This window comes from Lipophrys pholis (assembly GCF_963383615.2).
Source record: "Lipophrys pholis genome assembly, contig: SCAFFOLD_28, whole genome shotgun sequence".
NCBI classification, from domain to species: Eukaryota; Metazoa; Chordata; class Actinopteri; order Blenniiformes; family Blenniidae; genus Lipophrys; species Lipophrys pholis.
In genome coordinates this window covers 292,164-310,108 of record NW_028292088.1, presented here as the reverse complement: position 1 = coordinate 310,108, position 17,945 = coordinate 292,164, and the positions used below count along the sequence as shown (strand labels likewise).

Genomic DNA, 17,945 nt, shown 5'->3' with positions numbered 1-17,945 from the left:
TGGTGGACACGTCCTGTCAAACATCAATTCAAACAGGAACTAAATGTTTGAGCTGACCTGAGACGGAGGAACAGAGCAGGTCCAGAAAAGATTGTCCTCTCCTGTCCTCAGTCCGGTCTTGTCCTCTCCTGTCTTCAGTCCAGTCTTGTCCTCTCCTGTCCTCAGTCCGGTCTTGTCCTCTCCTGTCTTCAGTCCAGTCTTGTCCTCTCCTGTCTTCAGTCCGGTCTTGTCCTCTCCTGTCCTCAGTCCAGTCTCGTCCTCTCCTGTCCTCAGTCCAGTCTTGTCCTCTCCTGTCTTCAGTCCAGTCTTGTCCTCTCCTGTCCTCAGTCCGGTCTTGTCCTCTCCTGTCTTCAGTCCAGTCTTGTCCTCTCCTGTCCTCAGTCCGGTCTTGTCCTCTCCTGTCTTCAGTCCAGTCTTGTCCTCTCCTGTCTTCAGTCCGGTCTTGTCCTCTCCTGTCCTCAGTCCAGTCTCGTCCTCTCCTGTCCTCAGTCCGGTCTTGTCCTCTCCTGTCTTCAGTCCAGTCTTGTCCTCTCCTGTCCTCAGTCCGGTCTTGTCCTCTCCTGTCTTCAGTCCAGTCTTGTCCTCTCCTGTCTTCAGTCCGGTCTTGTCCTCTCCTGTCCTCAGTCCAGTCTCGTCCTCTCCTGTCCTCAGTCCAGTCTTGTCCTCTCCTGTCCTCAGTCCGGTCTTGTCCTCTCCTGTCTTCAGTCCAGTATTGTCCTCTCCTGTCCTCAGTCCGGTGTTGTCCTCTCCTGTCTTCAGTCCGGTCTTGTCCTCTCCTGTCCTCAGTCCAGTCTCGTCCTCTCCTGTCTTCAGTCCGGTCTTGTCCTCTCCTGTCTTCAGTCCAGTCTTGTCCTCTCCTGTCCTTAGTCCGGTCTTGTCCTCTCCTGTCTTCAGTCCAGTCTTGTCCTCTCCTGTCCTCAGTCCGGTGTTGTCCTCTCCTGTCTTCAGTCCGGTCTTGTCCTCTCCTGTCTTCAGTCCAGTCTTGTCCTCTCCTGTCCTCAGTCCGGTCGTGTCCTCTCCTGTCTTCAGTCCGGTGTTGTCCTCTCCTGTCCTCTGTCCGGTCTTGTCCTCTCCTGTCCTCTGTCCGGTCTTGTCCTCTCCTGTCCTCAGTCCAGTCTTGTTGCTGCATTCTGCACACAGCCTGTTTTTCATCCTCCTGCTTCACATTTAGGCTTTTTCAGTCTTTATCTCTTCACCAGCCACTAGTTAGTTAGTATTGTGATCAGTCTTTATCTCTTCACCAGCCACTAGTTAGTTAGTATTGTGATCAGTCTTTATCTCTTCACCAACCACTAGTTACTTTTGATCAGTCTTTATCTCTTCACCAGCCACTAGTTAGTTAGTATTGTGATCAGTCTTTATCTCTTCACCAGCCACTAGTTAGTTAGTATTGTGATCAGTCTTTATCTCTTCACCAACCACTAGTTAGTTAGTATTGTGATCAGTCTTTATCTCTTCACCAGCCACTAGTTAGTTAGTATTGTGATCAGTCTTTATCTCTTCACCAGCCACTAGTTAGTTAGTATTGTGATCAGTCTTTATCTCTTCACCAACCACTAGTTACTTTTGATCAGTCTTTATCTCTTCACCAGCCACTAGTTAGTTAGTATTGTGATCAGTCTTTATCTCTTCACCAGCCACTAGTTAGTTAGTATTGTGATCAGTCTTTATCTCTTCACCAACCACTAGTTAGTTAGTATTGTGATCAGTCTTTATCTCTTCACCAGCCACTAGTTAGTTAGTATTGTGATCAGTCTTTATCTCTTCACCAGCCACTAGTTAGTTAGTATTGTGATCAGTCTTTATCTCTTCACCAACCACTAGTTACTTTTGATCAGTCTTTATCTCTTCACCAGCCACTAGTTAGTTAGTATTGTGATCAGTCTTTATCTCTTCACCAGCCACTAGTTAGTTAGTATTGTGATCAGTCTTTATCTCTTCACCAGCCACTAGTTAGTTAGTATTGTGATCAGTCTTTATCTCTTCACCAGCCACTAGTTAGTTAGTATTGTGATCAGTATTTATCTCTTCACCAGCCACTAGTTAGTTAGAACACCAGCCAGTACCCTTTCCAACCAAATAGAAAAAATAAAAATAAGTTGCTCTTATTATTTAACGTAGTAGAATCTGCAGGGAGCCTCTACAGAGGAGCTGCAGAGCCACTTGTTTGATGATACTAGTAGAAGTAGAAATACTGTGTAGAAGTACTCCTGAGTACACTGATGCTGACTGAAGGTACCTGAGTTCTGTTTGTGTTCCACCTGCTGGAGGGAAGCTGCTCTGCTGCCTCCTGGAGAGGCTGTTTCATCCCAGCCTCCACCTCTCCCTCCACCTCTCCCTCCACCTCTCCCTCCACCTCTCCCTCCACCTCTCCCTCCCTCATCACCCTCCATCATCACCCTCCACCTCTCCCTCCACCTCTCCCTCCACCTCTCCCTCCATCATCACCCTCCACCATCACCCTCCACCTCTCCCTCCACCTCTCCCTCCATCATCACCCTCCACCTCTCCCTCCACCATCACCCTCCACCTCTCCCTCCACATCTCCCTCCATCATCACCCTCCACCTCTCCCTCCATGTCTCCCTCCACCATCACCCTCCACCTCTCCCTCCACCATCACCCTCCACCTCTCCCTCCACCTCTCCCTCCACCTCACCCTCCACCATCACCCTCCACCTCTCCCTCCATGTCTCCCTCCACCATCACCCTCCACCATCACCCTCCACCTCTCCCTCCATGTCTCCCTCCACCATCACCCTCCACCATCACCCTCCACCTCTCCCTCCATCATCACCCTCCACCATCACCCTCCACCTCTCCCTCCACCTCTCCCTCCATGTCTCCCTCCACCATCACCCTCCACCATCACCCTCCACCTCTCCCTCCATCATCACCCTCCACCATCACCCTCCACCTCTCCCTCCATGTCTCCCTCCATCATCACCCTCCACCATCACCCTCCACCTCTCCCTCCACCTCTCCCTCCACCATCACCCTCCACCATCACCCTCCACCTCTCCCTCCACCTCTCCCTCCACCATCACCCTCCACCATCACCCTCCACCTCTCCCTCCACCTCTCCCTCCACCTCTCCCTCCATGTCTCCCTCCATCATCACCCTCCACCTCTCCCTCCACCATCACCCTCCACCTCTCCCTCCACCTCTCCCTCCACCTCTCCCTCCATGTCTCCCTCCACCATCACCCTCCATCATCACCCTCCATCATCACCCTCCACCTCTCCCTCCATCATCACCCTCCACCTCTCCCTCCATCATCACCCTCCACCATCACCCTCCACCTCTCCCTCCACCTCTCCCTCCATGTCTCCCTCCACCATCACCCTCCACCATCACCCTCCACCTCTCCCTCCACCTCTCCCTCCACCTCACCCTCCACCATCACCCTCCACCTCTCCCTCCATGTCTCCCTCCACCATCACCCTCCACCATCACCCTCCACCTCTCCCTCCACCTCTCCCTCCACCATCACCCTCCACCATCACCCTCCACCTCTCCCTCCACCTCTCCCTCCATGTCTCCCTCCACCATCACCCTCCACCATCACCCTCCACCTCTCCCTCCACCTCTCCCTCCACCTCTCCCTCCACCTCACCCTCCACCTCTCCCTCCACCTCTCCCTCCACCTCTCCCTCCATCATCACCCTCCACCTCTCCCTCCATCATCACCCTCCACCATCACCCTCCACCTCTCCCTCCATCATCTCCCTCCACCTCTCCCTCCACCATCACCCTCCACCTCTCCCTCCACCTCTCCCTCCACCATCACCCTCCACCTCTCCCTCCACCATCACCCTCCACATCTCCCTCCACCTCTCCCTCCACCTCTCCCTCCACCATCACCCTCCACCTCTCCCTCCACCTCTCCCTCCATGTCTCCCTCCACCATCACCCTCCACCATCACCCTCCACCTCTCCCTCCACCTCTCCCTCCACCTCACCCTCCACCATCACCCTCCACCTCTCCCTCCACCTCTCCCTCCACCTCACCCTCCACCATCACCCTCCACCTCTCCCTCCATGTCTCCCTCCACCATCACCCTCCACCATCACCCTCCACCTCTCCCTCCATGTCTCCCTCCACCATCACCCTCCACCATCACCCTCCAGCTCTCCCTCCATCATCACCCTCCACCATCACCCTCCACCTCTCCCTCCACCTCTCCCTCCATGTCTCCCTCCACCATCACCCTCCACCTCTCCCTCCACCTCTCCCTCCACCATCACCCTCCACCATCACCCTCCACCTCTCCCTCCACCTCTCCCTCCACCATCACCCTCCACCATCACCCTCCACCATCACCCTCCACCTCTCCCTCCACCTCTCCCTCCACCTCTCCCTCCATGTCTCCCTCCATCATCACCCTCCACCTCTCCCTCCATCATCACCCTCCACCTCTCCCTCCATCATCACCCTCCACCATCACCCTCCACCTCTCCCTCCACCTCTCCCTCCATGTCTCCCTCCACCATCACCCTCCACCATCACCCTCCACCTCTCCCTCCACCTCTCCCTCCACCTCACCCTCCACCATCACCCTCCACCTCTCCCTCCATGTCTCCCTCCACCATCACCCTCCACCATCACCCTCCACCTCTCCCTCCACCTCTCCCTCCACCATCACCCTCCACCATCACCCTCCACCTCTCCCTCCACCTCTCCCTCCATGTCTCCCTCCACCATCACCCTCCACCATCACCCTCCACCTCTCCCTCCACCTCTCCCTCCACCTTCACCCTCACACCATCCATCACAGATAAAGAAGTGAGACGACGCTGAACAGACAGAACCAGCACCACCTTTATTGAGAGAGCCTGAATGAGAAGGTGGATGTTCAACAGAGAAGCACAGACTGGACGGCGTTCTCCACCACGTTCTCCGTTCCACAGAAGAGCATGCTGGGAAGGAGCAGAGGTACAGGTCAGCCAGTAGTACTCCGCTGTGAGTAACAGTATTATTCTGCAGGATTGTTTCTCACTACGGTGCTGAGAAAGAAAGCTGAGCAGTCAGCATTAACAATCACACAAGAGAACAGAAATGATCTCCTGGAAGCACGTGAGAGTGCAACAGATGTTCACCACCAGGGGGCAGCACAGAGCTGTGAGCCGGCTGCTGGAGGTTCTGCAGGTCCTCAGGCTTTATTGAGGTGTGTAGTACACAGAACGTGGGTCTGAGTCCAGCCTGGGCCTTTCTAAGTGCAGTGCTAACCACTACACCACTGCCACAGTGGGGTAGTGGTTAGTACCGAACCTCACAGCAGGAGGGACATGGGTCTGAGTCCAGCCTGGGCCTTTCTAAGTGCAGTGCTAACCACTACACCACTGCCACAGTGGAGTAGTGGTTAGCACTGAACCTCACAGCAGGAGGGACATGGGTCTGAGTCCAGCCTGGGCCTTTCTAAGTGCAGTGCTAACCACTACCCCACTGCCACAGTGGAGTAGTGGTTAGCACTGAACCTCACAGCAGGAGGGACATGGGTCTGAGTCCAGCCTGGGCCTTTCTAAGTGCAGTGCTAACCACTACCCCACTGCCACAGTGGAGTAGTGGTTAGTACCGAACCTCACAGCAGGAGGGACATGGGTCTGACTCCAGCCTGGGCCTTTCTAAGTGCAGCATGTCAATAATAACTCACACAGGCTATTTATCATGTTGGCTTTATTCTCACAGTTTAGGAGTTTAAAAGAAGTTGTTCTTTATTATTTAGTTGGGGTTTTATTAGTCTGGGTTTTATTAGTCTGGGTTTTATTAGTCAGGGTTTTATTAGTCAGGGTTTATTAGTCTGGGTTTTATTAGTCAGGGTTTTATTAGTCAGGGTTTTATTAGTCTGGGGTTTTATTAGCCGGGGTTTATTAGTCATGGTTTTATTAGTCAGGGTTTACTAGTTGGGGTTTTATTAGTCGGGTTTTATTAGTCGGGTTTTATTAATCGGGGTTTTATTAGTCGGGGTTTATTAGTCAGGGTTTTATTAGTCTGGGGTTTTATTAGTCTGGGGTTTCATTAGCCGGGGTTTTATTAATCGGGGTTTTATTAGTCGGGGTTTATTAGTCTGGGTTTTATTAGTCAGGGTTTTATTAGTCAGGGTTTTATTAGTCTGGGGTTTTATTAGTCTGGGGTTTTATTAGCCGGGGTTTTATTAATCGGGGTTTTATTAGTCGGGGTTTATTAGTCTGGGTTTTATTAGTCAGGGTTTTATTAGTCAGGGTTTTATTAGTCTGGGGTTTTATTAGTCTGGGGTTTTATTAGCCGGGGTTTATTAGTCATGGTTTTATTAGTCAGGGTTTACTAGTTGGGGTTTTATTAGTCGGGTTTTATTAGTCGGGGTTTTATTAATCTGGGTTTTATTAGTCGGGGTTTTATTAGTCTGGGTTTTATTAGTCGGGGTTTTATTAGTCAGGGTTTACTAGTTGGGGTTTTATTAGTCAGGGTTTTATTAGTCAGGGTTTTATTAGTCAGGGTTTTATTAGTCGAGGTTTTATTAGTCGGGGTTTTGGTCTGGAACCCAGAGTTTATGGTCCCGTTACAGAGCAGCTAAGTAAAGTTTGTGAAACTAAACTCCAGGTCACTATTGGTGATCCAGTTCACTATTGGTGATCCAGCTCACCATTGGTGATCCAGATCACTATTGGTGATCCAGGTCACTATTGGTGATCCAGTTCACCATTGGTGATCCAGTTCACTATTGGTGATCCAGGTCACTATTGGTGATCCAGCTCACTACTGTTGATCCAGTTCACTATTGGTGATCCAGTTCACTATTGGTGATCCAGCTCACTATTGGTGATCCAGTTCACCATTGGTGATCCAGATCACTATTGGTGATCCAGTTCACTATTGGTGATCCAGCTCACTATTGGTGATCCAGTTCACTATTGGTGATCCAGATCACTATTGGTGATCCAGGTCACTATTGGTGACTGAAGGGTGAAGAACAACGTAGGTGTTTTTGTAATGCTAATAGAATATGAGCCAGACAGGAAGTACCCGATGCAGTACTGCTCAGTACTGCTCAGTACTGCTCAATACTGCTCAGTATTGCTCAGTACTGCGCAGTACTGCTCAGTTGTCATGGAAACAGTGTGTGGTAGTTTACTGACATCCTCTTATCTTCTCCTCGCTGCAGCTCCACCTTCATCGCTCCATACTTTGGTCTCAAGGGGTTAAAGATGTGGTTGTTCCAGCGAAACTTCACCTCCTTCACTTCCCCCACCTCCAGCTCAGCCTCCATCAGCATGTCGTAGCTCCGCCCTGACACCAGCGTGCCTCTGCAGAGGGACACATGCATCATCATCATCCTCATCCTCACTCAGGAACCTCAGGATGGAGACACAAAGGAAGCTCTGAACACTCTGTGTGTGTGTGTGTGTGAGAGAATGATGAAGATGATGATGGTGGTGGTGATGATGATGATGATGGTGGTGGTGGTGGTGGCAGGAGTTGGGGGAGCTGGTCCAGAGGGGTGGCAGCGACTCTGGTTTCCATCAGGAGGTGTGAGGAGCAGCTCAGCTCCACAGAACCCAGCAGGGGGTCTTACACGTGGATCTGGTGCTCCTCGGTGGTTCCACCGTCTCTTGCCAGCTCCACAGAACCCAGCAGGGGGTCTTACACGTGGATCTGGTGCTCCTCGGTGGTTCCACCGTCTCCTGCCAGCTCCACAGAACCCAGCAGGGGGTCTTACACGTGGATCTGGTGCTCCTCGGTGGTTCCACCGTCTCCTGCCAGCTCCACAGAACCCAGCAGGGGGTCTTACACGTGGATCTGGTGCTCCTCTGTGGTTCCACCGTCTCCTGCCAGCACCACAGAACCCAGCAGGGGGTCTTACACGTGGATCTGGTGCTCCTCGGTGGTTCCACCGTCTCCTGCCAGCACCACAGAACACAGCAGGGGGTCTTACACGTGGATCTGGTGCTCCTCGGTGGTTCCACCGTCTCCTGCCAGCGCCACGAACAGGAAGCCCAGGTTGGGCCAACTGGGACCGTCCAGGGTGAGACTCACTCTGAAGCTGTAGCCTGCAGAAGGAGTGAGAGGAGGGTGAGCTCCGTACCGAGCTTCTAATGTGCACCCTGACACTTTGAGTAGTTCACTACAGCAGCACATCACTTCACTCACCACAGGACGGCCGACCTACCAAAATAAGAGTTCTTCTATTCTATTAGCTACTTGATGAAATCTGCATCTGTGACCATTGATTCTGCTTTTACTTGTTTGTACATCAGCAGAGATGCTGTTAGTATTATCCTGAGAGTACTCACAGGGAGTACTGGCAGGAAGTACTGGCATGAAGTACTGACATAAAGTACTGGCAGGAAGTACTGGCATGAAGTACTGGCATGAAGTACTGGCATGAAGTACTGACATGAAGTACTGGCAGGAAGTACTGGCAGGAAGTACTGACATGAAGTACTGGCATGAAGTACTGACATGAAGTACTGGCATGAAGTACTGGCATGAAGTACTGGCATGAAGTACTGACATAAAGTACTGGCAGGAAGTCCTGACAGGAAGTCCTGACATGAAGTACTGGCATAAAGTACTGACATGAAGTACTGGCAGGAAGTACTGAGAGGAAGTACTGGCATGAAGTACTGGCAGGAAGTACTGACAGGAAGTACTGGCATGAAGTACTGGCATGAAGTACTGACATGAAGTACTGACATAAAGTACTGGCAGGAAGTCCTGACAGGAAGTCCTGACATGAAGTACTGGCATAAAGTACTGACATGAAGTACTGGCATGAAGTACTGGCAGGAAGTCCTGACAGGAAGTCCTGACATGAAGTACTGGCATAAAGTACTGACATGAAGTACTGGCATAAAGTACTGACATGAAGTACTGGCATGAAGTATGGACAGGAAGTACTGACAGGAACCAGAAGAGATCACATCCCTCCACCATGAGCTTCCTGTTCAATCTAGAATCCTTCTTAACAAGCAGCTCCATCGTCTGTTAGAGACCGTTAGTCCATCTGATCCAGAACACTGGAACGCTGCCCCCTGGAGGCTCCTAGGTTTTCTACAGAACTCTTGGTTCTCAGTGCTGCCCCCTGGAGGTTCCTAGGTTTTCTACACAACACTGGGTTCTCAGTGCTGCCCCCTGGAGGTTCCTAGGTTTTCTACAGAACTCTTGGTTCTCAGTGCTGCCCCCTGGAGGTTCCTAGGTTTTCTACAGAACACTGGGTTCTCAGTGCTGCCCCCTGGAGGTTCCTAGGTTTTCTACAGAACACTTGGTTCTCAGTGCTGCCCCCTGGAGGTTCCTAGGTTTTCTACACAACACTGGGTTCTCAGTGCTGCCCCCTGGAGGTTCCTAGGTTTTCTACAGAACTCTTGGTTCTCAGTGCTGCCCCCTGGAGGTTCCTAGGTTTTCTACAGAACACTTGGTTCTCAGTGCTGCCCCCTGGAGGTTCCTAGGTTTTCTACAGAACTCTTGGTTCTCAGTGCTGCCCCCTGGAGGTTCCTAGGTTTTCTACAGAACTCTTGGTTCTCAGTGCTGCCCCCTGGAGGTTCCTAGGTTTTCTACAGAACACTGGGTTCTCAGTGCTGCCCCCTGGAGGTTCCTAGGTTTTCTACAGAACTCTTGGTTCTCAGTGCTGTCCCCTGGAGGCTCCTAGGTTTTCTACAGAAGACTTGGTTCTCAGTGCTGCCCCCTGGAGGCTCCTAGGTTTTCTACAGAACTCTTGGTTCTCAGTGCTGCCCCCTGGAGGCTCCTAGGTTTTCTACAGAACTCTTGGTTCTCAGTGCTGCCCCCTGGAGGCTCCTAGGTTTTCTTAAAGTAAAACTTTTTCGTAGCACCTCTGGATCAGCAGTTCCTGTGGTCTCAGTCAGTTTCACATGTGGCAGCGTGATGCTGGAGGCCAGATGAGACCATCTAGTGCAGGGGTGTCCAACCTCGGTCCTCCAGGTCCCCTGTCCTCCAGGTCCCCTGTCCTGCAGGTTTAGCTCCTCCAAACTTCCAACACACCTGATTGTAATGAGGGGCTCCTTATTGGCTTCTTCCTAACTTGGTGATGACATCATCATTAGATTCAGGTAAGCTGAAGCAGGGAGGAGCCAGAACCTGCAGGACAGGGGTCCTCTAGGACAGGGGTCCTCCAGGACAGGGGTCCTCCAGGACAGGGGTCCTCTAGGACCGGGGCTGAGCACCCCTGATCTAGTACATAGGTGTCAAACTCAGATCCTGCATGTTCTCCATGTCTCCCTTCCTTAACACACCTGAAAGTCCTGGTGGTTCTTCACCACGTTCAGCACAAAGCCAGAGAACCCGTCTCAGTGTCATCAGCTGTGTTGAAGCAGCGAGACGTGGAGAACCTGCAGGGCAGAGACCCTCCAGGAACCCAGTTTGAGAGCCCTGATCTAGTGGGTCCTAGGTTTCAACGCACGGCTCTGGTGTGCTCCATCGTGTCCTTCAACTAGCAGGTCATGGGAAATGAATGAGTGAATGTAAACGAGGATGTCCTCCAGCCTGTGGGACAGTCAGTGTCTTCTCCATCCGGACAGGGTGAGATACTCACGGCTGAAGGTGAGATACTCACGGCTGAAGGGCTGCGCTTTGCCAGTGTTGAGGAAGTACTTTGTCTTTGAGATGCTGTCCACCACAGGGAACCTGTCAGCGTAGTGTCCCATCAGAGGACACGAGCCGTCTGCACAGGGGAAACACTTTCCCTGCAAGGACAAGGACAGACGGAGGTGGGAGAAGCAGTGTGAGCATCTCCTGTCACCAAACCCTCCTGGAGAACCACGCAGGGTTCCAAACTGCAAGAAGAAGAGCAGGGAGCGTTTACGAGGTGGACCACCAGGAGGCGCTGTCATCTCTCAACAGGGCCTCAGTCACATGAGCTCATTCTTGGCTTTGATGAGGTCATGTGACCCCAGCAGGGATCAGCTGTCATTAATGGCAGCAGCTGCAGACACAAGCCCGTCTCATGGAAGACATGAGGGGACGCCACTGAGTCAACTCCCAAAACCACAGAGTGGCTTCAGCCATATCAGTGTCACAGAGCAGCAACAGCTGGTGCTTCCAGGGAGGCTCCAGGAACCCTGGTTCTCCGGCCGCCATCATTCTGTCCTTCTCACCGCCACAGTCACCGTTTCAACTGGCTCCTGAAGTTGGGCTGACACTGGGGACAGGCTGACACTGAAACTGGGCTGACACTGAAGTTGGGCTGACACTGGGTACAGGCTGACACTGAAACTGGGCTGACACTGAAGTTGGGCTGACACTGGGTACAGGCTGACACTGAAGTTGGGCTGACATTGGGGACAGGCTGACACTGAAACTGGGCTGACACTGAAGTTGGGCTGACACTGGGGACAGGCTGACACTGAAACTGGGGTGACACTGAAGTTGGGCTGACACTGGGGACAGGCTGACACTGAAACTGGGCTGACACTGGGGACAGGCTGACATTGGGGACAGGCTGACAATGAAACTGGGCTGACACTGAAGTTGGGCTGACACTGGGGACAGGCTGACACTGAAGTTGGGCTGACACTGGGGACAGGCTGACACTGAAACTGGGCTGACACTGAAGTTGGGCTGACACCGTTGCCGGGCTGACACTGGGGACAGGCTGACACAAAAGCTGGGCTGACACTGGGGACAGGCTGACACTGAAACTGGGCTGACACTGAAGTTGGGCTGACACTGCGGACAGGCTGACACTGAAACTGGGCTGACACTGAAGTTGGGCTGACACTGAAACTGGGCTGACACTGAAGTTGGGCTGAGACTGAAGTTGGGCTGACACTGAAATTGGGCTGACACTGAAGTTGGGCTGACACTGATGCCGGGCTGACACTGGGGACAGGGTGACAATGAAGTTGGGCTGACACTGAAGTTGGGCTGACACTGGGTACGTACTCATAGGGTATGTCCGAATTGTCCCTCCTGTCTCCTCCTGTCTCCTCCTCTATCACTTCTCCTTCACTCCAGAAGGGTTCTGTGTGGCGGCCATGATAAGGACTGTCTGAATTCTCAATAAGCAAAAGAAAGGAGGCTCGTTGCTTCCTTTAGAACCTCCTTCAGCCTAGAAACCACTGATGCTTCCTTTAGAACCTCCTTTAGCCTAGGAACCACTGATGCTTCCTTTAGAACCTCCTTCAGCCTAGAAACCACTGATGCTTCCTTTAGAACCTCCTTTAGCCTACGAACCACTGATACTTCCTTTAGAACCTCCTTCAGCCTAGGAACCACTGATGCTTCCTTTAGAACCTCCTTCACCCTAGGAACCACTGATGCTTCCTTTAGAACCTCCTTCAGCCTAGAAACCACTGATGCTTCCTTTAGAACCTCCTTTAGCCTACGAACCACTGATGCTTCCTTTAGAACCTCCTTTAGCCTAGGAACCACTGATGCTTTCTTTAGAACCCCCTTTAGCCTACGAACCACTGATACTTCCTTTAGAACCTCCTTCAGCCTAGGAACCACTGATGCTTCCTTTAGAACCTCCTTCACCCTAGGAACCACTGATGCTTCCTTTAGAACCTCCTTCAGCCTAGAAACCACTGATGCTTCCTTTAGAACCTCCTTTAGCCTACGAACCACTGATGCTTCCTTTAGAACCTCCTTTAGCCTAGGAACCACTGATGCTTTCTTTAGAACCCCCTTTAGCCTACGAACCACTGATACTTCCTTTAGAACCTCCTATAGCCTAGGAACCACTGATGCTTCCTTTAGAACCTCCTTTATCCTAGGAACCACTGATGCTTCCTTTACCAAAGGAGACCAGCTCATGTTCCCCCACAATTCCTTGCGGCGACAACATTTAAAGGAACCCGCTCATCGGAGCGTTCAGGGAAACTCAGGATGACTGAACAAGGAGCAGATCATGTAAGTTACCAAAGTCTCCTAACTCCTTTCCTAACTCCTTTAGGAAGCCTCCTAACACCTTTACTAACTCCTTTAGGAAGCCTCCTAACTCCTTTCACTAACTCCTTTAGGAAGCCTCCTAACACCTTTCCTAACTCCTTTAGGAAGCCTCCTAACACCTTTACTAACTCCTTTAGGAAGCCTCCTAACACCTTTCCTAACTCCTTTAGGAAGCCTCCAAACACCTTTCCTTAACTCCTTTAGGAAGTCTCCTAACACCTTTCCTAACTCCTTTAGGAAGCCTCCTAACACCTTTCCTAACTCCTTTAGTAAGCCTCCAAACACCTTTCCTTAACTCCTTTAGGAAGTCTCCTAACACCTTTCCTAACTCCTTTAGGAAGCCTCCTAACACCTTTCCTAACTCCTTTAGGAAGCCTCCTAACTCCTTTCCTTAACTCCTTTAGGAAGCCTCCTAACACCTTTACTAACTCCTTTAGGAAGCCTCCTAACACCTTTCCTAACTCCTTTAGGAAGCCTCCTAACACCTTTCACTAACTCCTTTAGGAAGTCTCCTAACACCTTTCCTAACTCCTTTAGGAAGCCTCCTAACACCTTTCACTAACTCCTTTAGGAAGCCTCCAAACACCTTTCCTTAACTCCTTTAGGAAGCATCCTAACACCTTTCACTAACTCCTTTAGGAAGCCTCCTAACACCTTTCCTAACTCCTTTAGGAAGCCTCCTAACTCCTTTCCTTAACTCCTTTAGGAAGCCTCCTAACACCTTTCACTAACTCCTTTAGGAAGCCTCCTAACTCCTTTCACTAACTCCTTTAGGAAGCCTCCTAACTCCTTTCCTAATTCCTTTAGGAAGCCTCCTAACTCCTTTCCTACCTCCTTTAGGAAGCTTCTTTGCTGTTTTTTCACGTCCGTCTCGTTTTAGTCCAGAGCCCCGGAGCGGCCATAGAGGAACGTAATAATAATAATAATAATAATAATAATAATAATAATAATAATAATGATAATGATAATGATAATGATAATGATAATGATAATAATAATAATGATAATGCTAATGCTAATAATAATAATAATAATAATGATACTGATAATGATAATAATAATAATAATAATAATAATAATAATAATAATAATGATAATGATAATGATAATGATAATGATAATAATAATAATAATAATAATAATAATAATAACGTGTGAATGAGCTTGGGGCTCATATTTCACCATTTTCCATTTCCATAGTGACTTTCTGCTGCTTTCACTTTATTTCTGGACGTGTCTGAATCAAAAGCTTCAACATGGAGGAATGGAGGTGTAGAATGATAGAACCATAGAACCATAGAACGATAGAACCATAGAACCATAGAACCATAGAACGATAGAACCATAGAACGATAGAACAATAGAACCATAGAACGACAGAACGATAGAACGACAGAACAATATAACCATAGAATGATAGAACAATAGAACGATAGAACCATAGAACGATAGAACAATAGAACCATAGAACGACAGAACGATAGAACGACAGAACAATAGAACAATAGAACCATAGAATGATAGAACAATAGAACGATAGAACCATAGAACGATAGAACAATAGAACCATAGAACCATAGAACCATAGAACGATAGAACCATAGAACCATAGAACCATAGAACCATAGAACGCAGCTCAGAACACCAAACAAGACCTGGAGGTGAAGTTAGTTACAATGACGTCACCATGACAAGCCTGAAAAAACCACAATGGAAACCTGCTTCTAGATTCTAGAGCTGCCAGCGGAGTGCAGGCGCTCTGCAGCACAACACGGCGCCGCCATCGCCCTTTAAATGATCTTGTTCCCTCGCAGTGTTATCTTGAGGGAACGACTTGTTATCTCGTTTCTCTATAACCGCTCTGGGGCTCTGTGTTCGCTGTAGATTCCAGAAAGCCGGTTCAGAGTCTCTTCCTCCTTGTAGGTAGAAATAACTCCAGTGATAACTCCGCCCCCAGCTGATGACCTGTCAGATCCCGCTCTGCCCCGCTCTGCCCCGCTCTGCCCCGCTCTGGTCCCGCTCTGGCCCCTCTCTGGCTCTGTTCTGGCCCCCCTCTGAACCCGCTCTGGTCCCGTTCTGGCCCCGCTCTGGCTCCGCTCTGGCTCCGCTCTGGCTCTGTACTGGCCCCACGCTGCTCCCTCCGCTGCTGCCTGTCGGAGGTTGGGTCCACCTCCACCCTCTGACAGGCTGCTGCCTCCACCTCCACCCTCTGACAGGCAGCTGCCTGTTGGAGGTTGGGTCCACCTCCACCCTCTGACAGGCTGCTGCCTCCACCTCCACCCTCTGACAGGCTGCTGCCTGTTGGAGGTTGGGTCCACCTCCACCCTCTGACAGGCTGCTGCCTCCACCTCCACCCTCCGACAGGCTGCTGCCTCCACCTCCACCCTCTGACAGGCTGCTGCCTCCACCTCCACCCTCTGACAGGCAGCTGCCTGTTGGAGGTTGGGTCCACCTCCACCCTCTGACAGGCTGCTGCCTCCACCTCCACCCTCCGACAGGCTGCTGCCTGTTGGAGGTTGGGTCCACCTCCACCCTCTGACAGGCTGCTGCCTCCACCTCCACCCTCTGACAGGCTGCTGCCTCCACCTCCACCCTCCGACAGGCTGCTGCCTGAATGGGTGAATGTGTTTAACAAAGTGAATCACTTCTGGGTCAGTGGCTCCAGAACCACCCCAGAAAATATGAAGTATATGAAGTACTCCAAGTGGAGGCTCACCCCATTGTCTATAGACTCATATATTATACTATTTTGATTAGATATATTTTCAAATAAAAATACATATTTATGACTTCCCCTCACATCCCACTAGAGGGAGCTCACGTACTACTGTAGTACAATACCAGATTGAGAATCACAGCTTTTCTCTCAAGTTTTTCAAAAAACTGAAAAAAAGATTGAAGGGAATTATTTATATATATAGTGTCCATCTTTATACATGTACATACAGTACATATGTATGTGATGTTTTATTTCATAAAAATTCTGTAACTGTTTTAATATTGAGGAAGATCAATGTGTGATTTTGACTCAGTAAAACTGCAGTAGTAGAAGTACTTGCACACGTTGTTATGTGTGGCGGTAAAACAGTCCGACAGGAACAACCTGAAATGGGAGTTTGATTCCGTGTTAAAACTAACGAGCACGTCTTTTGTTCAGTGCTTCTGTCTTCATGTCAACATATCAGGGTGGATCTAGACCTGGTCCTGGAGGGTCCTGGAGGGTCCTGGAGGGTCCTGGAGGGTCTGTACCTGCTGCAACACACCTGATTACAATGACAAACTAATTATTGGGTTCGAGCTGAGTTATGATATATGAATTAGATTTAGGTGTGTTGAAGTCATGAGACATCTAAACTGTGCAGGATGTCGACCCCCCAGGACCGAGGACCTGGGCTGGGAATCAGTGATGTAGATCAGCATGGTCTTACAGCAGCGAAGGTCTTCTTGTCGGAGCATGGGTACCCCACAAAGCCCCGGGACTGAGCGATGCTCTCCTGGTAGTACTGGTAGGCCCGGCCGTGGTTACAGGCGTCAAACTTTGAGGTACCTGGTGAAAGATTGGACAAAATGATGAGAATACCTTGACGACATAAACACAAGATGTCTGAGAGTGAACCTGGGGACGGTACCCTCCAGTACCCCCCCCCCCCCCCCCCCCCCCAGTACCCCCCCCCCCCCAGTACCCACCCCCCATGGGGAATGTGAGGCAGACATAGTAAGAGTTTCTTTTGTTTTCTCTTGCAGCTCAGGGCGAACACCAGGCACCCCGGGACCTCCAGCAATGCAGCCGCTGGCTCTCGCTCTCCCTCTCTTATCTATAGGATCAAAAGTGACTTATTCAGCTGTGCCCCCCCCCCACCCCCCCCACCCCCCCACACACACACACCAGGCATGTCACCAATGCTGCCACTTGAGCCTTGGTAGTCAGCGGCACATTTCAAAGGAGGGAGATCGTCATCGACTCATGGAGGCTAGAATAGCTCAGCCCCGGCTTTTTTTTACGATCTTTCCATTGGGACTACTCCAATATTCCATAGGGCCCCTTGGCTTTGTTAAGGAAACAGGCTGCGTGAGTCATTGTGTCATGAATGGACTGTGGTGAAGCCTCGTGTAAACCTGAGATCACTGGAGGTCAAAGTTCAGCTCCTGTGGCACCGTGCTGCTGAGGTCTGCATCTTATAGGACCACAGGAGTCTTACGTCGTTCAATCAGAGAATTCATCTCCAGCTTAAAATGAGTTCAATAGAAGGATAATAAAATTGTTGATCTGGTTTTATTAATGATTAAAAAAACTAGGTGTTTCACAGCTATAATTGTGAACAGAAGACATTTTACTACATTTCCCTCTGATTTAGCTGTCAGTGGTTCGGGTTTGAGCTATCATGTGTTTGTTTTGCAGTTTTTCGAGCCGTTCCTGTAAACAGCAATATGGATTCCAAATCCATATGTTACCTGTCCGAGGTTACATCAAGCACCAGCACCACCACACCAAATCCATTCTTATCCGTGTTTGAGGATGTGTGGATGTTTCTCACCCTCCCAGATGGAGTCCAGCTCGCTGGGTCTGCCTTTGTTGGCGGAGCAGCCGGGCATCAGTTCACCTCCGTTAGGGTAAAAGTCAATGTGACCCACCGCCTGGCTCATCCCCAGGCCAAGGTCGGAGGTGAAGGGCAGAGCGTCGGTGTGTATCACGTCCACGAAGGAGGCATCGCTGACGTCAAGGCGCACTGACGCTTCTGTGTCCGGGAAATAAGGCTCAGCCGGGTCCAATCCTGGAAAATCAAAGGACAAAAACACAGAATGATGGAGGAGGTGTGGCCCTGCTGTCGGCGTGGGAAGGTGTGTGAAGGTGTGTGAAGGTGTGTGAAGGTGTGTGAAGGTGTGTGAAGGTGTGTGAAGGTGTGTCTAAGTGTGTGAAGGTCTGTGAAGGTGTATAAAGGTGTGTGAAGGTGTGTGAAGGTGTATGAAGGTGTATGAAGGTGTATAAAGGTGTGTGAAGGTCTGTGAAGGTGTATAAAGGTGTGTGAAGGTGTGTGAAGGTGTATAAAGGTGTGTGAAGGTG

General features: G+C 50.5%; 1 protein-coding gene across 1 annotated transcript in view; it reads right to left on the bottom strand.

Annotated features, from left to right (window-relative positions):
- Positions 1 to 4,804: 4,804 nt before the first annotated feature.
- The window catches only part of LOC308128214 (inactive pancreatic lipase-related protein 1-like), a 29,023-nt gene continuing 15,882 nt past the window's right edge, over positions 4,805 to 17,945 (bottom strand). Inside the window, exons 6-11 of the mRNA XM_080493924.1 lie at positions 17,419 to 17,655; positions 16,312 to 16,430; positions 10,548 to 10,677; positions 7,914 to 8,028; positions 7,117 to 7,284; positions 4,805 to 4,920 (exon numbers count right to left, since the gene is read on the bottom strand). Of these exons, the coding sequence (XP_080350050.1) occupies positions 4,857 to 4,920; positions 7,117 to 7,284; positions 7,914 to 8,028; positions 10,548 to 10,677; positions 16,312 to 16,430; positions 17,419 to 17,655 (833 nt within the window). The 3' untranslated portion in view covers positions 4,805 to 4,856. The remainder of the gene's footprint in view (positions 4,921 to 7,116; positions 7,285 to 7,913; positions 8,029 to 10,547; positions 10,678 to 16,311; positions 16,431 to 17,418; positions 17,656 to 17,945) is intronic.